Source organism: Muscardinus avellanarius (genome assembly GCF_963383645.1).
Source record: "Muscardinus avellanarius genome assembly, chromosome: 16".
NCBI lineage: Eukaryota > Metazoa > Chordata > Mammalia > Rodentia > Gliridae > Muscardinus > Muscardinus avellanarius.
This window is the reverse complement of record NC_137802.1, coordinates 16378862-16396130: the sequence shown is the minus strand read 5'-3', so window position 1 is coordinate 16396130 and position 17269 is coordinate 16378862. Positions and strand designations below refer to the sequence as shown.

Genomic DNA, 17269 nt, shown 5'->3' with positions numbered 1-17269 from the left:
TTATAGAGAGGCAATGAACTCAGGGAAGTGAGGAGGTTCCCCTACTGTGCACTCCTAGGTGTTTTGAGAGTTGATGACATCTCCTAGGCCTCAGGAGAATTTCCCTTGGACGAACACCAGCTTGGGTCCACCAGCCCACCAGTTACTCCCTTCTGTATTGGTGGAGTCAGGTTTCACAAGGAACCCCAAAGAGTCGGCTTTCCACTCCTCTGCTTCTGGCATCTACCTTACAGATCGCTCTTCCCACTTCTCCCTTCTAACTCTACCTGGGAAGTCCTCCTCCCAGTCTACCTCCATCCTTCTGGCTGCTGTTGTGTACGCTCCTCTTTCTCCCACCCATTCTATCCCATAACTCCTTCAGAAAGCTAGATTCTAGTTTGGACAGGCGGAATGAAGGAACTGGGGGAGATAGGGGTACGCCTGTGGGTAACTCTAGGTCAGTCAGAATGCAGGGGCCCACGTTCGGCCCCGGAACTACAGCTCCCAGGATGCCTCGGTGCCCGGAAGCTCCGCCCCCTGCACTCGCGCGGTGCATTGTGGAGCATGAGTCAGGGACCGGGCATCCAGACCTGGGCAGGCGGGACGTGAGACCGAGGTCAGCGCTCCAGGCAGCTGCACCCCGAGCTGCTCAAAGATGCAGACGGCTCGGGTGACCCCGAGCGTAGGGCGGCAGCTGCTGAGGCTGGGGAGCCGAAGGTGAGTATGGCAGGAGGGACAGGGAGACAGCGGGCCTGGGGACCGGGTCAGGACTGAACCAACCTCACCCCACAGCTCGCGGCCCAGTGCGCTCCTGGGGCAGCCCCGGCCCGGCCCGGCCCGGCGACCCTATGCCAGCGGGGCCGCTCAGGTAAGTGACAGCGGCCTTGGGAGGGGGTGTGTGAATGGGGTTTCGCCTGGGCCCCCACCATCCTGCCGGCAGGGGTCTCCCTCCTCGTTTCAGTCACCTGCTGGCAGCTTTGGCACCAAAAGTAGGGGAAAGGGCAGGCCAGGGTGCCCTAGGGTGAAACTAGGGAAAAGGCACTAGGCCCGCTCCACCCCGCGGCCAGCTCTCCCGCACCCTCCTTGGCTCACCTGAAGGCCTTTCTTCCACCTGGCTAACCAACCTTTTCCCCAGGCGGCTGTGGATAAGTCAGATTCTGTCTCCTCTGATGCTTCAACCAAGGAAAAAGTGACCAAGGCGGTAAGTGGGCCAGAGACCTGTACACCTAAGCCAGAGGTAGACCCACCCAGACAAGTTTCCTCAGACCCCTTTCTCCCTGCCCAGGCATCTAAGTCCTTTGCTGTGGGGATGTTCAAAGGCCAGCTCACCACTGATCAGGTGTTCCCATACCCGTCTGGTAAGGGAAGGGGTAGTTAGCACTGGGTGGGGACAGGGCTGATTGGACAGCATCACCTGACCAGTCTGTGACTCCTCTCCCTACCTCCCCAGTGCTGAGCGAGGAGCAGACACAATTTCTGAAAGAGCTGGTGGGGCCCGTGTCCCGCTTCTTTGAGGTAAGGAACAAGTGGGACTCAGTCTTTGATATGGAAGTTGGGCAAGGGTATTAAGGAATTTAAAAGGAGCCAGAGTGGGGCGTGGTGGCACACGCTTGTAACCAGAGGATCACGGTTCACAGACAGTAAAGAATAAAAAATAGGGCAGGGGGTGTAGCTCGGAGGTCAAATGCTCCTGGGTCCAGCCCCAAACCCGCAAAAAAAAAAAAAAAAAAAAAAGAGCCAGGCTGGGAATCCTGGCACACGTAATTCTAGTACATGGGAGGCTGAGACAGGAAAACTGCAGGTTCGCTGCCAGCCTTGGCTAGTGAGGCCCTGAGACCCAGCTTCCAAATAGACTAAAAACCAAAAATAGGGATGGAGGTGTGGCTTGGAAGTAGAATCCCCCAGGGTTCAATTCCCAGTACCCAAATGGAAAAAAAAATGAAAAAAGAAATAAAAAACCCTGGACTTGGGATCCTGTGTCTTTCCCAGGAAGTGAATGATCCTGCCAAGAATGACACTCTGGAGCGGGTGGAGGACGCCTCTCTTCAGGGCCTCAAGGAGCTGGGGGCTTTTGGACTGCAAGTGCCCAGTGAGCTAGGCGGTGTGGGCCTCTGCAACACACAGGTGAGGGGAGCCTCTTCACTACTTCCAGTATGCCTCGCACTGCAGCTTGGCTGACTCGGCTCCTTCCTCACCCCCTAAAGCCAAGGTTTCTTTCAAACCTCTATCTGAGGGGCCTGACTCTTCCAGCTGTGTACACGACCCCCAACCCAGTCTACATGCAGTCCCCTAGGGGCATGGACTCAAACTGGTTCCCAAGTGTCTGGGGGCCATAAGACAAGACAGTATGGCATGATAGGATAATAGATAATAGGTTCCCTCCCACCAAGATGTAGGGCAGAGCAGCACCTGCTACTTTTTGTAATCCTGTTTCCCCCCTCCACACTGTGGAGACGGCTCAGGCCAGTCCCAGCCCCACTGCTTATACACTAAGGGTAGGTCCCCATGTAGCCCGTTACAGCCCCAGATGCCTGCTTCCCTTCCAGTACGCTCGCTTGGCAGAGATTGTGGGCATGCATGACCTTGGCGTGGGAGTGACCCTGGGGGCTCATCAAAGCATCGGTTTCAAAGGCATCCTGCTCTTTGGCACAAAGGCCCAGAAAGAAAAATACCTCCCTAAAGTGGCAACTGGTAAGGCAACCATGAGGCTTAGGGACTGGGGTGTCCTGAGCTTGACAAAGACTAGGCCACTTAGCATTTAAAGGATTACAAAACAGGGCATATCACTTGGGGGAAGGTTCTTGGGAGGCATCAGTGTGCTGGTGGGGAAATGCAAAGAAACTAGATACTGCCAGAGGCGCTGAGGAAACACCTGGCGGGAATGGGGAAGAGGGCTGAGATTCCTGCTAAAGAAGGCTTCTCTCCCTACCAGGGGAGAATTTGGCCGCCTTCTGTCTAACCGAGCCCTCAAGTGGGTCAGATGCAGCTTCCATCCGAACCTCAGCTGTGCCTAGCCCCTGTGGAAAATATTATACCCTCAATGGAAGCAAGATTTGGATCAGGCAATCTTCAATTCTCCTCTCTTGACCCCCTCAGCCCAATTCCAAGCCCCATCACTGTGGGCTCTCCCTGACTGCTGCCCCTCATTCTTCCACAGTAACGGGGGCCTAGCAGAGATTTTCACAGTCTTTGCCAAAACACCGGTTAAAGATGCAACCACGGGGGCTGTAAAAGAGAAGATCACGGCCTTTGTGGTAGAGAGGAGCTTTGGAGGTGTTACCCAGTAAGTGGATTTGGGGAGGATGAAGTGGGGGGGAGGCACTGTCGGGCTCCAGAGCAAGGTCACCCTGGAGGCAAGCAAAACCCAAAAGCAGGTGGGTACCATATTTCCTTTGGGACATGTGTGAGGAACCCACCCAAAGCTTTGGCTCCAGCAACCCAGTCCAACACAGGATAGCGGGTCACAGCCAGGCCTCCATAGCTCACAGAGCACTGGCAGTGTTGCCTGTACCTCTTGCAGTCCGGCAGGCGCAGTTCCTGCCCCCAGTAGAAACCTGTTCACACCTGCACTTTCCTGCCCTGTCACAGTGGACCCCCTGAGAAGAAGATGGGCATCAAAGCTTCAAACACAACAGAGGTGTACTTCGATGGAGTGAAGGTGCCCTCAGAGAATGTGCTGGGTGAGGTGGGAGGCGGCTTCAAGGTTGCTGTTCACATTCTCAACAACGGAAGGTTTGGCATGGCTGCAACCCTTGCAGGCACCATGAAAGCCATCATTGCTAAGGCGGTGAGTACTGTGTCTGGGTCCCTAGCTAGCCGGAATGAGTCCCTGTTCCCTTGCAGGCACTCCCTACGCCAGAGACCCCTCCCCTGCTAGCAGCTCCAGACCTATTAGTTTAGGTCTCCATCCAGCATGGACTGAACTTATGGTTGTGGGCAAAGCCCATCCCTACAGCCCAGGCCCAGCCAGTCCTGGGAAGACTACAGAACTGCAGTGGGATGTGTGTGCCTTCTTCCAGGTGGATCATGCTACCAATCGCACCCAGTTTGGGGACAAAATTCACAACTTTGGGCTGATCCAGGAGAAGCTGGCCCGGATGGCTATGCTGCAGTACGTGACTGAGGTAAGGACTCCCTGTGGTTTTCTTCCCAGTTGGTTCAGACTACAACCCCCAGCAGCACCTGGGGCAGTGGGTCTCCAGCTTTACACCAATGCCCTAGGGGATGCGGGGAGGCATAGCCAGTCAGCTCCTGAAGAGGGAGAGCGATGCTTCACTGCTGAAGTGCTTCCAGAGGTACCACAAGTTAATTTTGCCCTTACTTCCACCCCTTTCAATTAGTCCAATGCATGGAAGCTCCCAAGGCACCAGCTCAGAGGACCAAATATTTAGATGTTCTTGACCTGACCAGAGTTATCAGGTGAAGAAGGGCCATGGGAGGCTAGGTCAGACCTGGTCTTCTGATTCGGGTGTTGAGGTAGAGTCTGATGCAGACCTTCTCAATTTTCCTTCCCATGTCCCAACTATGCCACCTCAGTCCATGGCTTACATGCTGAGTGCCAACATGGACCAGGGAGCCAAAGACTTCCAGATAGAGGCGGCCATCAGCAAAATCTTTGGCTCGGTGAGGACCCAGGCATGATGGGAGGGAGAGTCTAGTTTGGGAGCTCAGCTCCAAAACAATCTCATCTAGTTCCGTATCTCTAGGAGGCAGCCTGGAAGGTGACAGATGAGTGCATCCAGATCATGGGGGGCATGGGCTTCATGAAGGTATGTGGCAGCCCTCTGCAAGGGGCAGCCAGGCAGAGTGGGCGGTCGCACCTCAGCACAGGCTTAAGCTGCCTCTTCCCTGTCCCAGGAGCCTGGGGTGGAGCGTGTACTCCGAGATATTCGCATCTTCCGCATCTTTGAGGGGACGAACGATATTCTCAGGCTGTTTGTGGCTCTGCAGGGCTGTATGGTAAGAAGGTGGAGAATGGGGGAGAGGAAATGGGGAGGACAGGGAGTCCTGACTCTTGGATCCTCCTCCCCCACAGGACAAAGGAAAGGAACTCTCTGGGCTTGGCAATGCCTTAAAAAACCCTTTTGAGAATGTTGGCCTCCTACTAGGAGAGGCAGGCAAACAGCTGAGGCGGTAAGTTCAGGGGCTGTGGCCAGGGGAGGGCAGGCTGGCGCCTGGCAACTAACCAGTCAGGTATCCTTCCTTGTCCTCCCAGGCGGGCAGGGATTGGCAGTGGCCTGAGTCTCAGTGGAGTTGTCCACCCAGAGTTGAATCGGAGCGGTGAGCTGGTGAGTGGTCAGGGCCTGCAGGGCAAAGCCTGGGGCAAGGGCTGATGGAGGACAGCCACTCAGAGCCCCGCCACCCTCCACATCTCTCCAGGCAGTGCAGGCTCTGGAGCAGTTCGCCACAGTGGTGGAGGCCAAGCTGATAAAACATAAGAAGGGGATCGTCAGTGAGTGAGCTCTGGCCCTCCCCCCTCGCTGTCCCCTCCCATCCTCAGACTCTAACCCCCCATCATCTACCTGACAGATGAGCAGTTTCTGCTGCAGCGCCTGGCAGACGGGGCCATTGACCTCTATGCCATGGTGGTGGTCCTCTCCAGGTGAGGAGGCAGGGAGGAGGCTGAGCCATAGGTGGGCTGGGCTGGGGTTTCAGCCCGTCATCTTCTCCTGCTTCCCACCAGGGCCTCAAGATCCCTGAGTGAGGGCCACCCTGCAGCCCAGCACGAGAAGATGCTCTGTGACTGCTGGTGTATTGAGGTGAGCCCCCGGGCTCTCTGGTGTGGGTGGAGTCTAGGACACACAGGCCTGACCCCTCCTTCCCTCTGCGCAGGCTGCAGCTCGGGTCCGGGAGAACATGACCGCTCTGCAGTCTGACCCCCAGCAACAGGATCTCTTCCGGAACTTCAAAAGCATCTCCAAAGCCATGGTGGAACGGGGTGGTGTGGTCACCAACAATCCGCTTGGCGTCTGAATACTCTCAGCCATGGCTGGGCCTGGTTACGTTACGTGCCTTCCTTCAAGCCAAAGCTTAGGCCCCCCTTCTGGGGGCCCTGGTTTGCCCTTGTAGGGGCCTTATGGTCCCAGAACTGTGCCTGATCTCCAAAGCACTTAACTGCCTCACAAATAATAAAGTTTCTAACAAGTCAGCCTTTGCTGCTGTACCTTAGTTCTTTTCCTCTGCTGCCTGCCTCCCTCCCAGAAGAAAGGAGCCAGAGGTGGGGGAGTTTGCCTCTAATCCTTTATTTGGCGTTTTATACAAGTGACTAAAATAAATAGAGTAACAAAGGCAGGTACATGGGCCCCAAATACCAAATACCCCAGCTTCCCTGGACTGCTGTCTAGGGTACCCAGTCCCCTTCCCCCTCCCAGAGTACCACTAACTACCCCCACCTGCAGAGGGCAGCACTGACTGGGTGCCTGGAAGAAGAGGTCACATTCTGGGGTGAAAAGGGGCCCAGGAGCCGAGGACTCCATACAAAAGAGGAAATATCTATTTAAAAAAACCCCAAAATGTAAGAAAGTCTATTAACCCCAAAAAAGGCTTATATAAAAAAAAATAAAGCTAAAAATAACCAAAGGTCCCTTTTCTACCCCTGAGGGAAGGGGGAGGACCAGGCACTGCTGGTGAGAGTCACAGTGGCAATAATATGGTGGGCAGCAGCCGCCAGGCTGAGCCCAGGCACCGACAGGAGCAGTAAGATGTGACTGAAAGACACCCAGCCAGAGAACGGGCACCAGGCATCACGCCAATGCTGGACGGGCCGAGGTCTGTGTAGAGTCCAGAGTGGGCTCTACATAACATCTACAAAAAACTCACTGGGGTTGCCCATGGCCATGTGGAAGCTTTGGCGGCTGGCTGTCAGTTCTGGGGGCACAGAGCCCAGGTCTCTGACTGGAGGGGCCCCTGGGGGCTGCACTGCTGGAGGCACAGGCGGCGGGGGTGGGGGCATCATGACCACCATCATGGGGTTGTAAGGGAGAGCCATGCCAGGGGGAGGTCCATAGGGATGGAGCCCTGGGTGGGCTCGGAGATTGGGAGCACCCCCTGTAGAGCCCCTGGATGGGGGTGGACCCCCATCACTGGTTCCACCAGGTTCCCCACCCCGCCGGAGGCTGCCCCCTCGACTGGAGGGCTCGGACTCACTGCCACTGCCGGACTTGGACTCGGGGGCCCGCTCCTCAGGCCTCCCCGTGCGCCCGGCCCCCCCATCGCTTCTTGTTGAGCCGCTGCTCCGGCTCCCTGTGGGGAGGGGACAGGAAGCAAGGTTCAGCCCAGGTCCTCTGACTTCCCCAGTCCCACTTCTGCCTTCTTCCGGGGCTCCCCTCCACCACAGCTTCGGCTGGACTGCCATCTGGGGCGACTTACCCTCACTGTGTTGGCTGCTGGCGCTGCCCCCACCATAGGTGTAGGATGAGAGCTCATGGTAGGGTGGGGGCTGCGGACTGTAAGGGTGCGGGGCTGGGTACTGGTAGGAGAAGGTGGGCAGCAGGGGCCAGGGGGTGGCTCCAGGCAGAGGAGCCAGGGTGTCCTGGTCTGAAGCCCCACTGGAGCCATCATTGTCATTCAGAGACAGGTTGACGAGGTCTAAAACACAAGGAAAGACAGCAAGAAGTCACTGCTTTATGAGGCCAGGCTCCATAAACCTAGTCCATGGCTTGTTCAAAACCTAAACAGATGCCAACCCCACCCACAGCCAGTATGAGACGGAGCACAGGGCACGTATGCTTGACTGCCCAGGGTGACTCTGGCCAGTTTCTGGGCCAGGTCCAGGTTGGAGAGGCAGACCACAATGTTCTCAGGTCTGGGAAGGGACTTACAACTCTCACAGCCACCACTGAGGTCTCCAAAGACGTAGTAGCACTGCTCGGAGAAGGTGATCTTGTTGACTGTGTGGCGGATGAGGCCCGCCTTCAGCAGCCCACTGGCATACTTCCGGGCCTCCCGTCGCTCAGGAAAGCCCTCCACGTGATGGTACAGCCAGTCGACCACATCCGAGCCTGTCCACCCACAGTGGAGAAAGGCCTCAGGTCCTCCCAGCTCCTGCCCTCACCCTGGCCTGGCCCACTCCCGGCTCCGGCCACCTCCTCCCCTCCCACACCACCTGCACGGCCCGGCGGTACCCAAGAAGGCGTTCGGGATGGTGATCTTGAGCCACATGCGGTCCCGAACTTCCAGCCCAGACTCTGGAGCTGCCATAGCCTTGGTCACAGACGCCATGTCCATATGGATGGACAGACCCCGGCCCTCACAGCCTGATGGAGACAGGGAATGGGGTCAGGGTCCACTTGCACAGGGCCTGACTGACCATGGGCCAACCTTCCAGGGGCTTGGCTGGGCTCACCATCAGGTAGAGAGGAGCCGGATGTAATGGTGCTCATGGACGAGGAGCCTGGGTAGGCAGGGAAGGTGCCGGTCAGCGCAGCGGAGTGAGACACCCAGGCAGCAGGGTCGATCGGCTGGATGGGCTCATCTGGAACAAAGAATGCCACCAAGGGACTCGTGTCTCAATCCAAGAACCCAGCCCTGTCCTTCTGACTCCTGTTCCACAGCTTTTTGGTACTGGGGATTGAGCTCAGGGCTATTCTATCTCTAAGCTACACCTCCAGCCCTTTTAAGTTTTCTTTTTTGTCGGCACTGGGGTTGGAAGCCAAGGGCATTCTGCTTCTGAGCTATACCCCCAGCCCTATTTTTAATTCTTTATTTTATGAGGTGCTGGAGATTGAACCCAGGGGCATTCTACCAGATACACCCCTAGCCTAATTTTTTATTCTTTATTTTGAAACAGGGTCTCACTAAGTTGCAGAGGGCCTCACTAAGTAGCTGAGGCTGGCCATGAACTGAGATCCTCCTGTGTCAGCCTCCCAAGTACTGGGATTACAAGCGTGCGCCACCACGCCTGGCTAGTTCTTATTTTGACATAGGGTCTTGCTAAGTTGCTGAGGCTGACCTCAAACCTGTGATCCTCCTGTCTCAGCTTCCCAAGTACTTGGATTACAAGTGTATGTCACCATGCCCACCTTCCACCTGGTCTTTTTTTGTTTGTTTGTTTGCAGTACCAGAAATGGAACCTAGGGGCATTCTACCTTCAAGCTATACCCCTAGCCCTATTTCTTATTCTTTATTTTGAAACAAGGTCTCACTAAGTTGTAGAGGGCCGAGGTAGCTGAGGCAGGCCGCAGACTGCCTGTCTCAGCCTCCCATGTGCTGGGATTACAAGTGTGTACCACCAGGCCCGGCTCGGACCTCCACATCTTTTCTTGCCTCCCCAGCCCATTCCCCAACAGCCGAGAGGCCCAGCCCCAGCTCCCCTGGCTCCCAGCTCCTGCCTGAGTGTCACTCACTCCGGGGAAGGGTGAAGTAGGCCTGAGGAGAGGGATCCCAACACTTGGCCACTGTCAGCACGATGGGGCTGTGAACAAGAGAAGACTAGTCAAGGGGGGAGGAGGAAGAGGCCTCAGGAAGGCTGACAGAAATGGATGAAGAGACTCAGAAAAACAAAGGAACACATACACAGCTGGGCCGGAGAAGACTCCACAACAGAATGACTTACCGACATGGGTGATTTTTTTGTTGATGTTATTAAGGATTGAATTCAGGGGCATTCTACCTCTGAGCTACTCCTCCAGCCCTATTTTAGATTTTATTTGAACACAGGGTCTCACTACAAGTTGCTGAGGCTGGCTGAAAACCTAGGAACCTCCTGTCTCAGCCTCCCAAGTACTGGGATTACAAACAGGGTGCGCCACCTCGCCTGGCTCATGGGTGACTTAAGAACAGGTTGATGAGTGAAACAGGGAACTGCACCCTGCATAATTCCATTCACAGGAAGCACGAAACAGGGAACATGGGACTGTGTTGCTCAGGACTCATGCATGGTGGAAATGTATCTACTGAAGGAAAGGTTTTCTTGAACAAAGAAGAGAGCATGCACTCCTGGGAAGTGAGTGATGAGGTCAGGTGGGGAAGGGACCCTCAGGATGGCGCTCTGAGACAGTGGCCACCTTCTGTTTCATGATGCAGGTGCTGATGACACAGGTTGTTGTTCTAGGGTGACTAAGTTTTTTTTGGTACTGGGGATTAGAGCCCAAGCCACACACTGAGCCCTTTTTCAATTTTTGTTTTGAAACAGGTTCTTGCTAGGTTGCTGAGTCTTGCTACATTGCTGAGATTGTCCTGGAACAGGTATGTGCCACCATGCCCAATTTATGTTATGTATTTTTGTTATACATACTTTATGGTACTGGAGATTAAATCAGAGGCATTCTATGTCCAAGCTATAACTCCAGCCCTTTTTTTTGTTGTTGTTGTTTGTTTTGTTTTAAAACGGTCTCACCAGATTGCTGAGAGCCTTGCTAAGTTCCTGAGGCTGGTCTTGAACCTGCAATCCTGGAATTACAGGCATGTCCCACCACCCAGCTACATCTCACTACCTTTTCTTTTTTTCTTTTTTTTTTTTTGCAGGTCTAGAGATGGAACCCAGGGGCATTCGACCTCAGAGCTACACCCCCTGCCCTATTTTTTATTCTTTATTTTGAAACAGGGTCTCACTAAGTTGCAGAGGAACTTTCTATATAGCTAAGGCTATCCATGAACCGTGATCCTCCAGTCTGGAACTTTCTATATAGCTAAGGCTATCCATGAACCGTGATTCTTCAGTCTCAGCCTCCTGAATGCTGGCATTTACAGAATGCGCCACCAACTCCGGCTTTACATCTCACTACTTTTTAAAATCACAGAACAAAAAGAGGAAGCCAGAATCTGAAACCAGCTCAGAGGCTCACCCCGGCGTGTGCACGATGTCCCTCAGGACCCGCACAGCATCATCGTTGCTCATGTCCTCGAAGTTCATGTCGTTCACCTAGGAGCAAAGGCAAGTGGGTCCCAGACAGAAGAAAGGCTGAGGGGCGCACGCCCGTGAACTCGGCCGCAGATCCCGGCCCACCTGCAAAAGCATGTCCCCCGGCTCGATGCGCCCGTCGGCCGCCACGGCCCCCCCCTTCATGATGGAGCCGATGTAGATGCCTCCGTCACCCCGCTCGTTGCTTTGGCCCACGATGGAGATGCCCAAGAAGTTGTACTTCTCTGTGGAAGGAGTCCTCATGAGGGGGAGCCCCAGCTGCAGGGTCCCCCTACCTCCAGGCAGACCCCTCCGTACCCATGTTGAGCGTGACCGTGATGATGTTGAGAGACATGGTGGAATCTGTGACGCTGCTGAAGGATGAGGTCTGGTGGTGGAAGGAGGGGAAGGAGTTGGGCTGCCCTTCAGCAACCCTGAGACAAGCCCTGCGCTTGTGTGTCCTGGCACCGCCTAAACCCAGGCCCGTGAGTCCCATGAGAACTGCTTTACCCTTTCATTTTTTTTTTTTGGTGGTGGTACTGGGGCTCCTGGAAACCCTTCTACCTCCGGGCTACACTCCCAGACCTATTTTATACTTTTTTATTTGCAAACAGGGTCTCTGAAGCCAGCGTGACTGGCTTCAAACCTGCGCGATCCTCCTGTCCCCGCCTCCCAAGCACAGGGATTACAAGCGCGTGCCACCACGCCCGGCCTGCCTTACCCTTTCCATGCGAGGCGGCCGCTGTTTCCTCCGCCGGCGGTGGCGCTTCAGGAGGCGGGAGGCGTTGCTCTGCTCGGTGGAGCTGCTGAACCTGCCGAGGAGAAGCAGCGCACTTGTCGACCCAAGTGGTCATGGGACCAAGAGAAACCAAGGACTGACTGGGAGGGCGTGCGAGCCCTGGACAGAGAGCTGGGCACCCATACCTGCTCATGGTGTCGTCCTCGTCCGAGTCCCCCAGGCTGGTACTCTCCAGCTCACTGGTCATGAGGGTGGAGGAACTCTCGTACCCAGCGAGGTGGCGCTCCAGCCTCGAGGGCCCTCCGGGCCGGTGGCCCCCAGCTGCGTATGAACAACAGCCTCAGCAGCAGGCCTCCTGCCCCGCCCTCACTGGCTCGGGCCGCCCCCAGCCCCCGCTCTACCCAGGCTGCCCCTCACCGCCGTGCTCACTGCTGTCTCTCCTTCGAGGTCGCTCCCGCCTCAGTGACACGACCGACTCAGTCTCTGTTTCAGGCTCCAGATTCTCATGACTGCTAGACACATTCGGGCTACACGGGCAGAGATGGTTTCCAATCCATGTCAGGAGAACACAGCTCCAAATTCTCAGCCTCCCTTCCCAAAGGGCCTGGCTCCCTCTCACCTCCCTCCCCTGGCCTCAAAAGAACGCAGAGGACTCACTGGAAGGACGGAGGCCTAGAGTCCCCAATGCCGCTGGTCCTCTCCGGTGGCAAAGGGGGTAATGGTGGGGGTGGAGGCGCCAGTTCTGTCCGAGCCTCGTGGGCTGGGGGCACCATCTCGGGCTGGGGGTTATCTGATGACACCAGCTACAAGAGGGCAAATGGGAAAGCAGGGCTCCGTTGGGAGGTGGAGTGTAAGCAGGGACTACGGAAAGGATCAGAGGACGGAGGCCCTACGGAAAGCCCCAAAGAGGGGTCGCCAGTATGCGAGGCTCTGGAAGCTGACATTGGCTCGAGTTGGCAGGAGGGCAAGGAGCCACAGTGGGCAGCAGCAGGACGGGGGGCGGGCTACAGAAGCACACCGAGGCCGGATGGTTGAGAACAAGTGTCCTTACCCAGGATACCACCCGTCCGTTGAAGCAGGGGAGGCGGGCATTGTCATCTGAAATTTCCTCCTTCACCACCCTGCCGGGAGACACGACAGGTCAGCAACACTGGACTGGCCTCCCTCGTTCCTTAGCTTCTCCCCTTCTCTATCCAGAGTGAAGACAGTGACTCGCTCCTACCTGTCCAAGTCCTCTGCTCAAGAATCTCCAGGCTCCTTTCCTTACTTTGCCTTGTCTCCCCAGCTCTTCAAAAGCACAGTGCTGCTCCAAAGACTTTCTTGAGACCAAGTCAAACCTCTGGGTCCCATTTCTTTTTCTTTCTTTTATATATATATTTTTTTGTGGTAGTGGGGATGGAAACCAGGGGCATTCTACCTCCAAGCTACACCCCTAGCCAGATTTTTTATTCTTTATTTTGAAACAGGGTCTCACTGAGTCGCAGAGGGCCTCACTAAGTGGCTGAGGCTGGTTGTGAACCTGCATCCTCCTGTCTCAGCCTCCCAAGTACTGGGTGGGTCCAATTTCAAAGGCCATTCACTGTGCCTCCGCAGCTGCCAAACCTCTAGATCTCCCCAATCCCATCCCTGTACTTTACACACATGCCCAAAAAAGGCTTTGCTCATCCGGTCTCTACTCTTCCCTTTAGTGTTCTCTAATTCACATACAGAGCTATCCAAATGTGTGTTCTTTGTCTGGGTAAAAACACCCATTAGAGCCAGGTGTGGTGGTGCACACTTGTAATCCCAGCATTTGGGAGGCTGAGACCGGAGGATCTGGGTTCTTGGCCAGCCTCAGCTACTTAGTGAGTCCCTCTGCAACTTAGTGAGACCCTGTTTCAAAATAAAGAATAAAAAACAGGGCAGGGGGTGTAGCTCGGAGGTCAAATGCCCCTGGGTTCCATCCCCAGACCCGCAAAAAAATAAAAAATAATCTGCACTAAGCAATCTGCTCAGCCTGCCAGATCCCACAATGGGGCCCGGAGGATCACCTCTCCCTCAGCTTCCTTGAGGTAGACTGGCCTTGCCCCTTCTCAACCAACGTCACACCATTAATAGCCACTCTGTTCTGGGCACACAGCAGCACCTCTGACACTTAGTAGGCAAAAACAAGTATCTGTTGACTAAATGAATAAATGTGAACAATGAGCCTCTTGCACTCACTCACACCTGTACATCCTCACCCTCAAATTAGATCATTTTGTCTGATTAACCCTTTGGCCTAACATGTTCTGGAAACCTCGCTATATGCTGACTTAATCCACTGGCTATCAAGTAACAACACAGTCCAGTCACTACCAATGCACTCAGCATAACACAGTATTCTCCCCGGTATAGCCCAACCTCAGCATAACTCACTCTACTTCAAGACAAGTGTTTCTCTTTTTTGAGGGGGGAGGTTTAAAGATTGAACTCAAGGACATTTTACCCCTGAGCTACTCCCCTTACACTTTTTATTAATTTATTTTACTTATATGTGTGTATATCGGGGGATATTGGGGACTGAAGCCCAGGAACATTCTACCTCTGAGATACACCCTGAACCCTATTAGATGGTTTAAGTTGGGGAGGGCCTTGCCAAGTTGCTGAGGCTGAACAAGAACCTGCCATCCTCCTGTCTCAGCCTCCCAAGAACTAAGATTACAGGTATGCACTACTATACCAGGTTTATTTTTATGTTATGTTTGTATGGTACTAGGGATGGAACCTAGTGGCCTCTGGGCTACATCCCCAGACCTATTTTGCTTTTTACTGGAAACCGTCTTGCTAAGTGCCCCACTAAGTAGCTGAAGCTGCCCTTAAATCTGAAATCTTCCTGTTACTGGAAATTCCCAGTTACTGGAATTACAAGTGTGTACCACCACGACAAGCTTATTTTTAAATTTTGAAGCTGAGTCTAAGTTGCTGAGGGTCTTACTAAATTGCTAAGACTGGTCTCAAATTTGTGATCCTCCTGTCTCAGCCTCCTATGTACTGTGATTACAGGCATGGGTCACCACACCTGACCAAGCCAAGTATTTCTGTATCACCACAACCTAATCAATTGACGGACTACTCTCAATACTAATAACAAAAATTACCACTCACCAAGAATGTACTGTGTGCCATACAGCACAAGTATTTCACAGATGAGAAAATCGAGGTCCAAAAGTTAAATAAATTGGCCACAATTATACTGCTGGCATACAGAAAAACTTTTATTTTTTAAATTTTTTTATTTATTTTTTTTTGGTGGTACTGGGGATCCTGGAAGCCCTTCTATCTCCGGGCTACACTCCCAGACCTATTTTATATTTTTGAAACAAGGTCTCTTACACCAGCGCGCGGCTGGCGAACCTGCGCGATCCTCCTGTCTCCGCCTCCCAAGCGCGGGGATTACAAGCGTGCGCCACCACGCCCGACAACAACTTTGATTTAAATCCAAGATGACACCCAAGATAGTATCACTCTCCCAATGTTGAACAATCCTCCTAGGTAGAGTCCAGTTTGTTCAGTTCTCCTGGCCAAGGATGATATACTAGGCCACCATGGAGATCTTCACCAGACAGGGAGGAAATCACCTTTGTCTACCCAGGCCCCACCAGCTCGGGGTATCCCAATCAGATCCCACCTACCTTCAAACACTCTCAGGTTAAGAACCCAGAGAGGTCAGTCCCAAAGGCTATAAACACAAAAGGGTTTACTCCACATCACTTACAGTTCCAATCTAGCCCAAGACAGCCCAGAATGTCCCACACTACCCCCAAGATAACCCATTCAATTCTGATGTAACATACGATGTCCCCACAAGCAGCTGTCTGCACCAGTACTGACTACAGTAGCTCAATACAGTTGTCTGTACTAGCTAGCATAGTCCCCAACATCTTGTATTGAGTGACCCGATAAAATCATGTCTGGCCCCAAGAGCATCCCAGTAGAGCCCTCTTTGCATTAGTACAGACTGGAATGTCCCCCAAGCAATTCTGTCGGTCCTAATATGGGGCAGAAGATTCCAAATTGCCATGGCATAACCTAAACTACATCAGATTACGACAAGGTTGATCAGTGTACTTCAGTCCAGTCCAGACTATCCCCAAACAAACCAGTGTAGCCTAATCTTCTCTAATTTGGTTTAATAGAGCCCAGCCTGTCCTCCAGGAGCTAGCTCTGTGAGCCTCTGCCCAAGCATAACCTTGTTCGTCCAGGATAGCCAATCTACCCCAGCACAGCAGAATCTGCTCCACTGTGGGCCAGAAAATCCCAGAGTAGGGCAGAATAGATCTAAGCCCTTCGGGATCGTCCAATCCCCTCTAGCACAGCCTCTGTTCTTCCCGGTCTAGGCCTCGCGCTCACCCGAAATCCTGATCCATAGACTTGAAAAAGTACTTGGCGCCCGCGGGTCGCTGCAGAACGCTCTTGAAATCGCCGAGGGTGATGCGCTCGGCGGGAACCGGGATCTTCACCAGGTAGGGAGTCTCCTCCTCATCCAGGTGGTAAATCACCTTCGTCTCGCCGACACCACCGCCCCCCGCGCCGCTGCCCGCCATGGTCTCGCCCGCGCGCTCCCGGGCTCCGCCGCCCACCCGGCCGGGCTGAGCTCCCGCCGCGCCTGCGCACACCGGGGCCCGCGCGAGCGCGAACGGGACCCGCGCGGCGCCCGGGCCGAGCAGAGGGAGCGAGGCGCGGGACGGCGGGAGGCCGCGGGGAAGGGGGCCGGGCCGGGCTCGAGGAGCCACCCGGAGCCGCCACGGCCGCGCGCCGCCGCCAGCACCCAGGCCCCGCCCACCTCTCCCCACGCCACGTGACCGCGCCCGCCCACCCCGCCGTCGTCACGTGAGCCGCTCCCGGTCACGTGACCGCGACGCCTCCCAGGGCCGCCACCACCTGACCGCCGCCTTGAGCAACGGCCTCCAGCCCGGGCCGGCTCCACCCTCAAGCGTGCCCCCGCCTCCACCCTCACAGCCCCGGGCCAAGCTGGCCTCTGCTCGCGGGATCATCGAGGGTGGAAAAACGGAGGATGTTTTGGGGGTGGGTGGGGGGGCTGGATGCAAGTCGGGAGGGGCTACGGCAATCCGGACCCTAGGATTGGCTGCTGGAGCATCCTGAGATGGGTAGATCCCAAAGCAACGCGGGTCATCTTCACGATGGACTTTGAAAAAGGTGGGGATTTCTGCCACAGCTGTGTCCGTGTTCTGCCAGCTTTTCCAAAGCCTTCCTCCCAAGCAGGATAATCACTGAGGGCTTATAAACACAAAAGAGCCCACTCTGCTTTATTTACAACACACAGGCTGTCTATACAAACAGCTGGCCAATATTATTTAAAACAAAAGTGGTGAGTGAGAATCACCACCTTTCTCCTTCCTCACTTGGCCAGGCCCTGGCACCCCACCTTTGAGCTGCCAGGCCCAAAAGGGGAAGTCCAAAATTAAAAATACAACTGGCGTAGAAGAAAATAAATGGGGAGTGAAATAGAAGAAAAGATGGAGGGGAGTGCTGTATTTACACTAGAGTTTTATAGACAACTGTCCCATACCATCCCAATCCGAACCCTGGCCCAGAAAGTGAGAGGTGGCAGATCCAAGGGAGAGATTACGTTTCTACAGATCTTCCCCCAACTGCAATGGGTCCCATTTCAAGTCCGCAGAATTGGGGAGGAAGGACAGGGTAGGAACGTTGACATTCATTTCCAAACA

At 54.6% G+C, this 17269-nt stretch overlaps 2 protein-coding genes across 2 annotated transcripts; one reads left to right on the top strand and one right to left on the bottom strand.

Annotated features, from left to right (window-relative positions):
* Nucleotides 1-634: 634 nt before the first annotated feature.
* Nucleotides 635-5952, top strand: ACADVL (acyl-CoA dehydrogenase very long chain; the record flags this gene model as incomplete). The annotated part of the gene is made up of 20 exons (XM_080713956.1): nucleotides 635-696; nucleotides 772-847; nucleotides 1115-1180; nucleotides 1265-1337; nucleotides 1430-1494; nucleotides 1969-2103; nucleotides 2526-2670; nucleotides 2912-3041; nucleotides 3137-3262; nucleotides 3568-3766; nucleotides 3999-4103; nucleotides 4516-4602; nucleotides 4686-4748; nucleotides 4837-4938; nucleotides 5015-5112; nucleotides 5195-5267; nucleotides 5359-5431; nucleotides 5509-5581; nucleotides 5663-5738; nucleotides 5812-5952. The coding sequence occupies 20 exons, from the start codon at nucleotides 635-637 to the stop codon at nucleotides 5950-5952; spliced, it is 1968 nt and encodes a 655-aa protein (XP_080570082.1).
* Nucleotides 5953-6772: 820 nt separating this feature from the next.
* On the bottom strand, nucleotides 6773-16129 carry DVL2 (dishevelled segment polarity protein 2; the record flags this gene model as incomplete). Its single annotated transcript, XM_080713104.1, has 15 exons — nucleotides 15930-16129; nucleotides 12610-12679; nucleotides 12216-12361; nucleotides 11976-12085; nucleotides 11744-11879; nucleotides 11541-11631; nucleotides 11138-11207; nucleotides 10925-11064; nucleotides 10764-10840; nucleotides 9324-9391; nucleotides 8324-8452; nucleotides 8103-8234; nucleotides 7800-7979; nucleotides 7348-7566; nucleotides 6773-7221 (listed from the first exon to the last, which is right to left on the bottom strand). Exons 1-15 carry the CDS (start codon nucleotides 16121-16123, stop codon nucleotides 6773-6775), a joined length of 2211 nt encoding a protein of 736 aa, XP_080569230.1. The 5' UTR covers nucleotides 16124-16129.
* Nucleotides 16130-17269: the final 1140 nt, after the last annotated feature.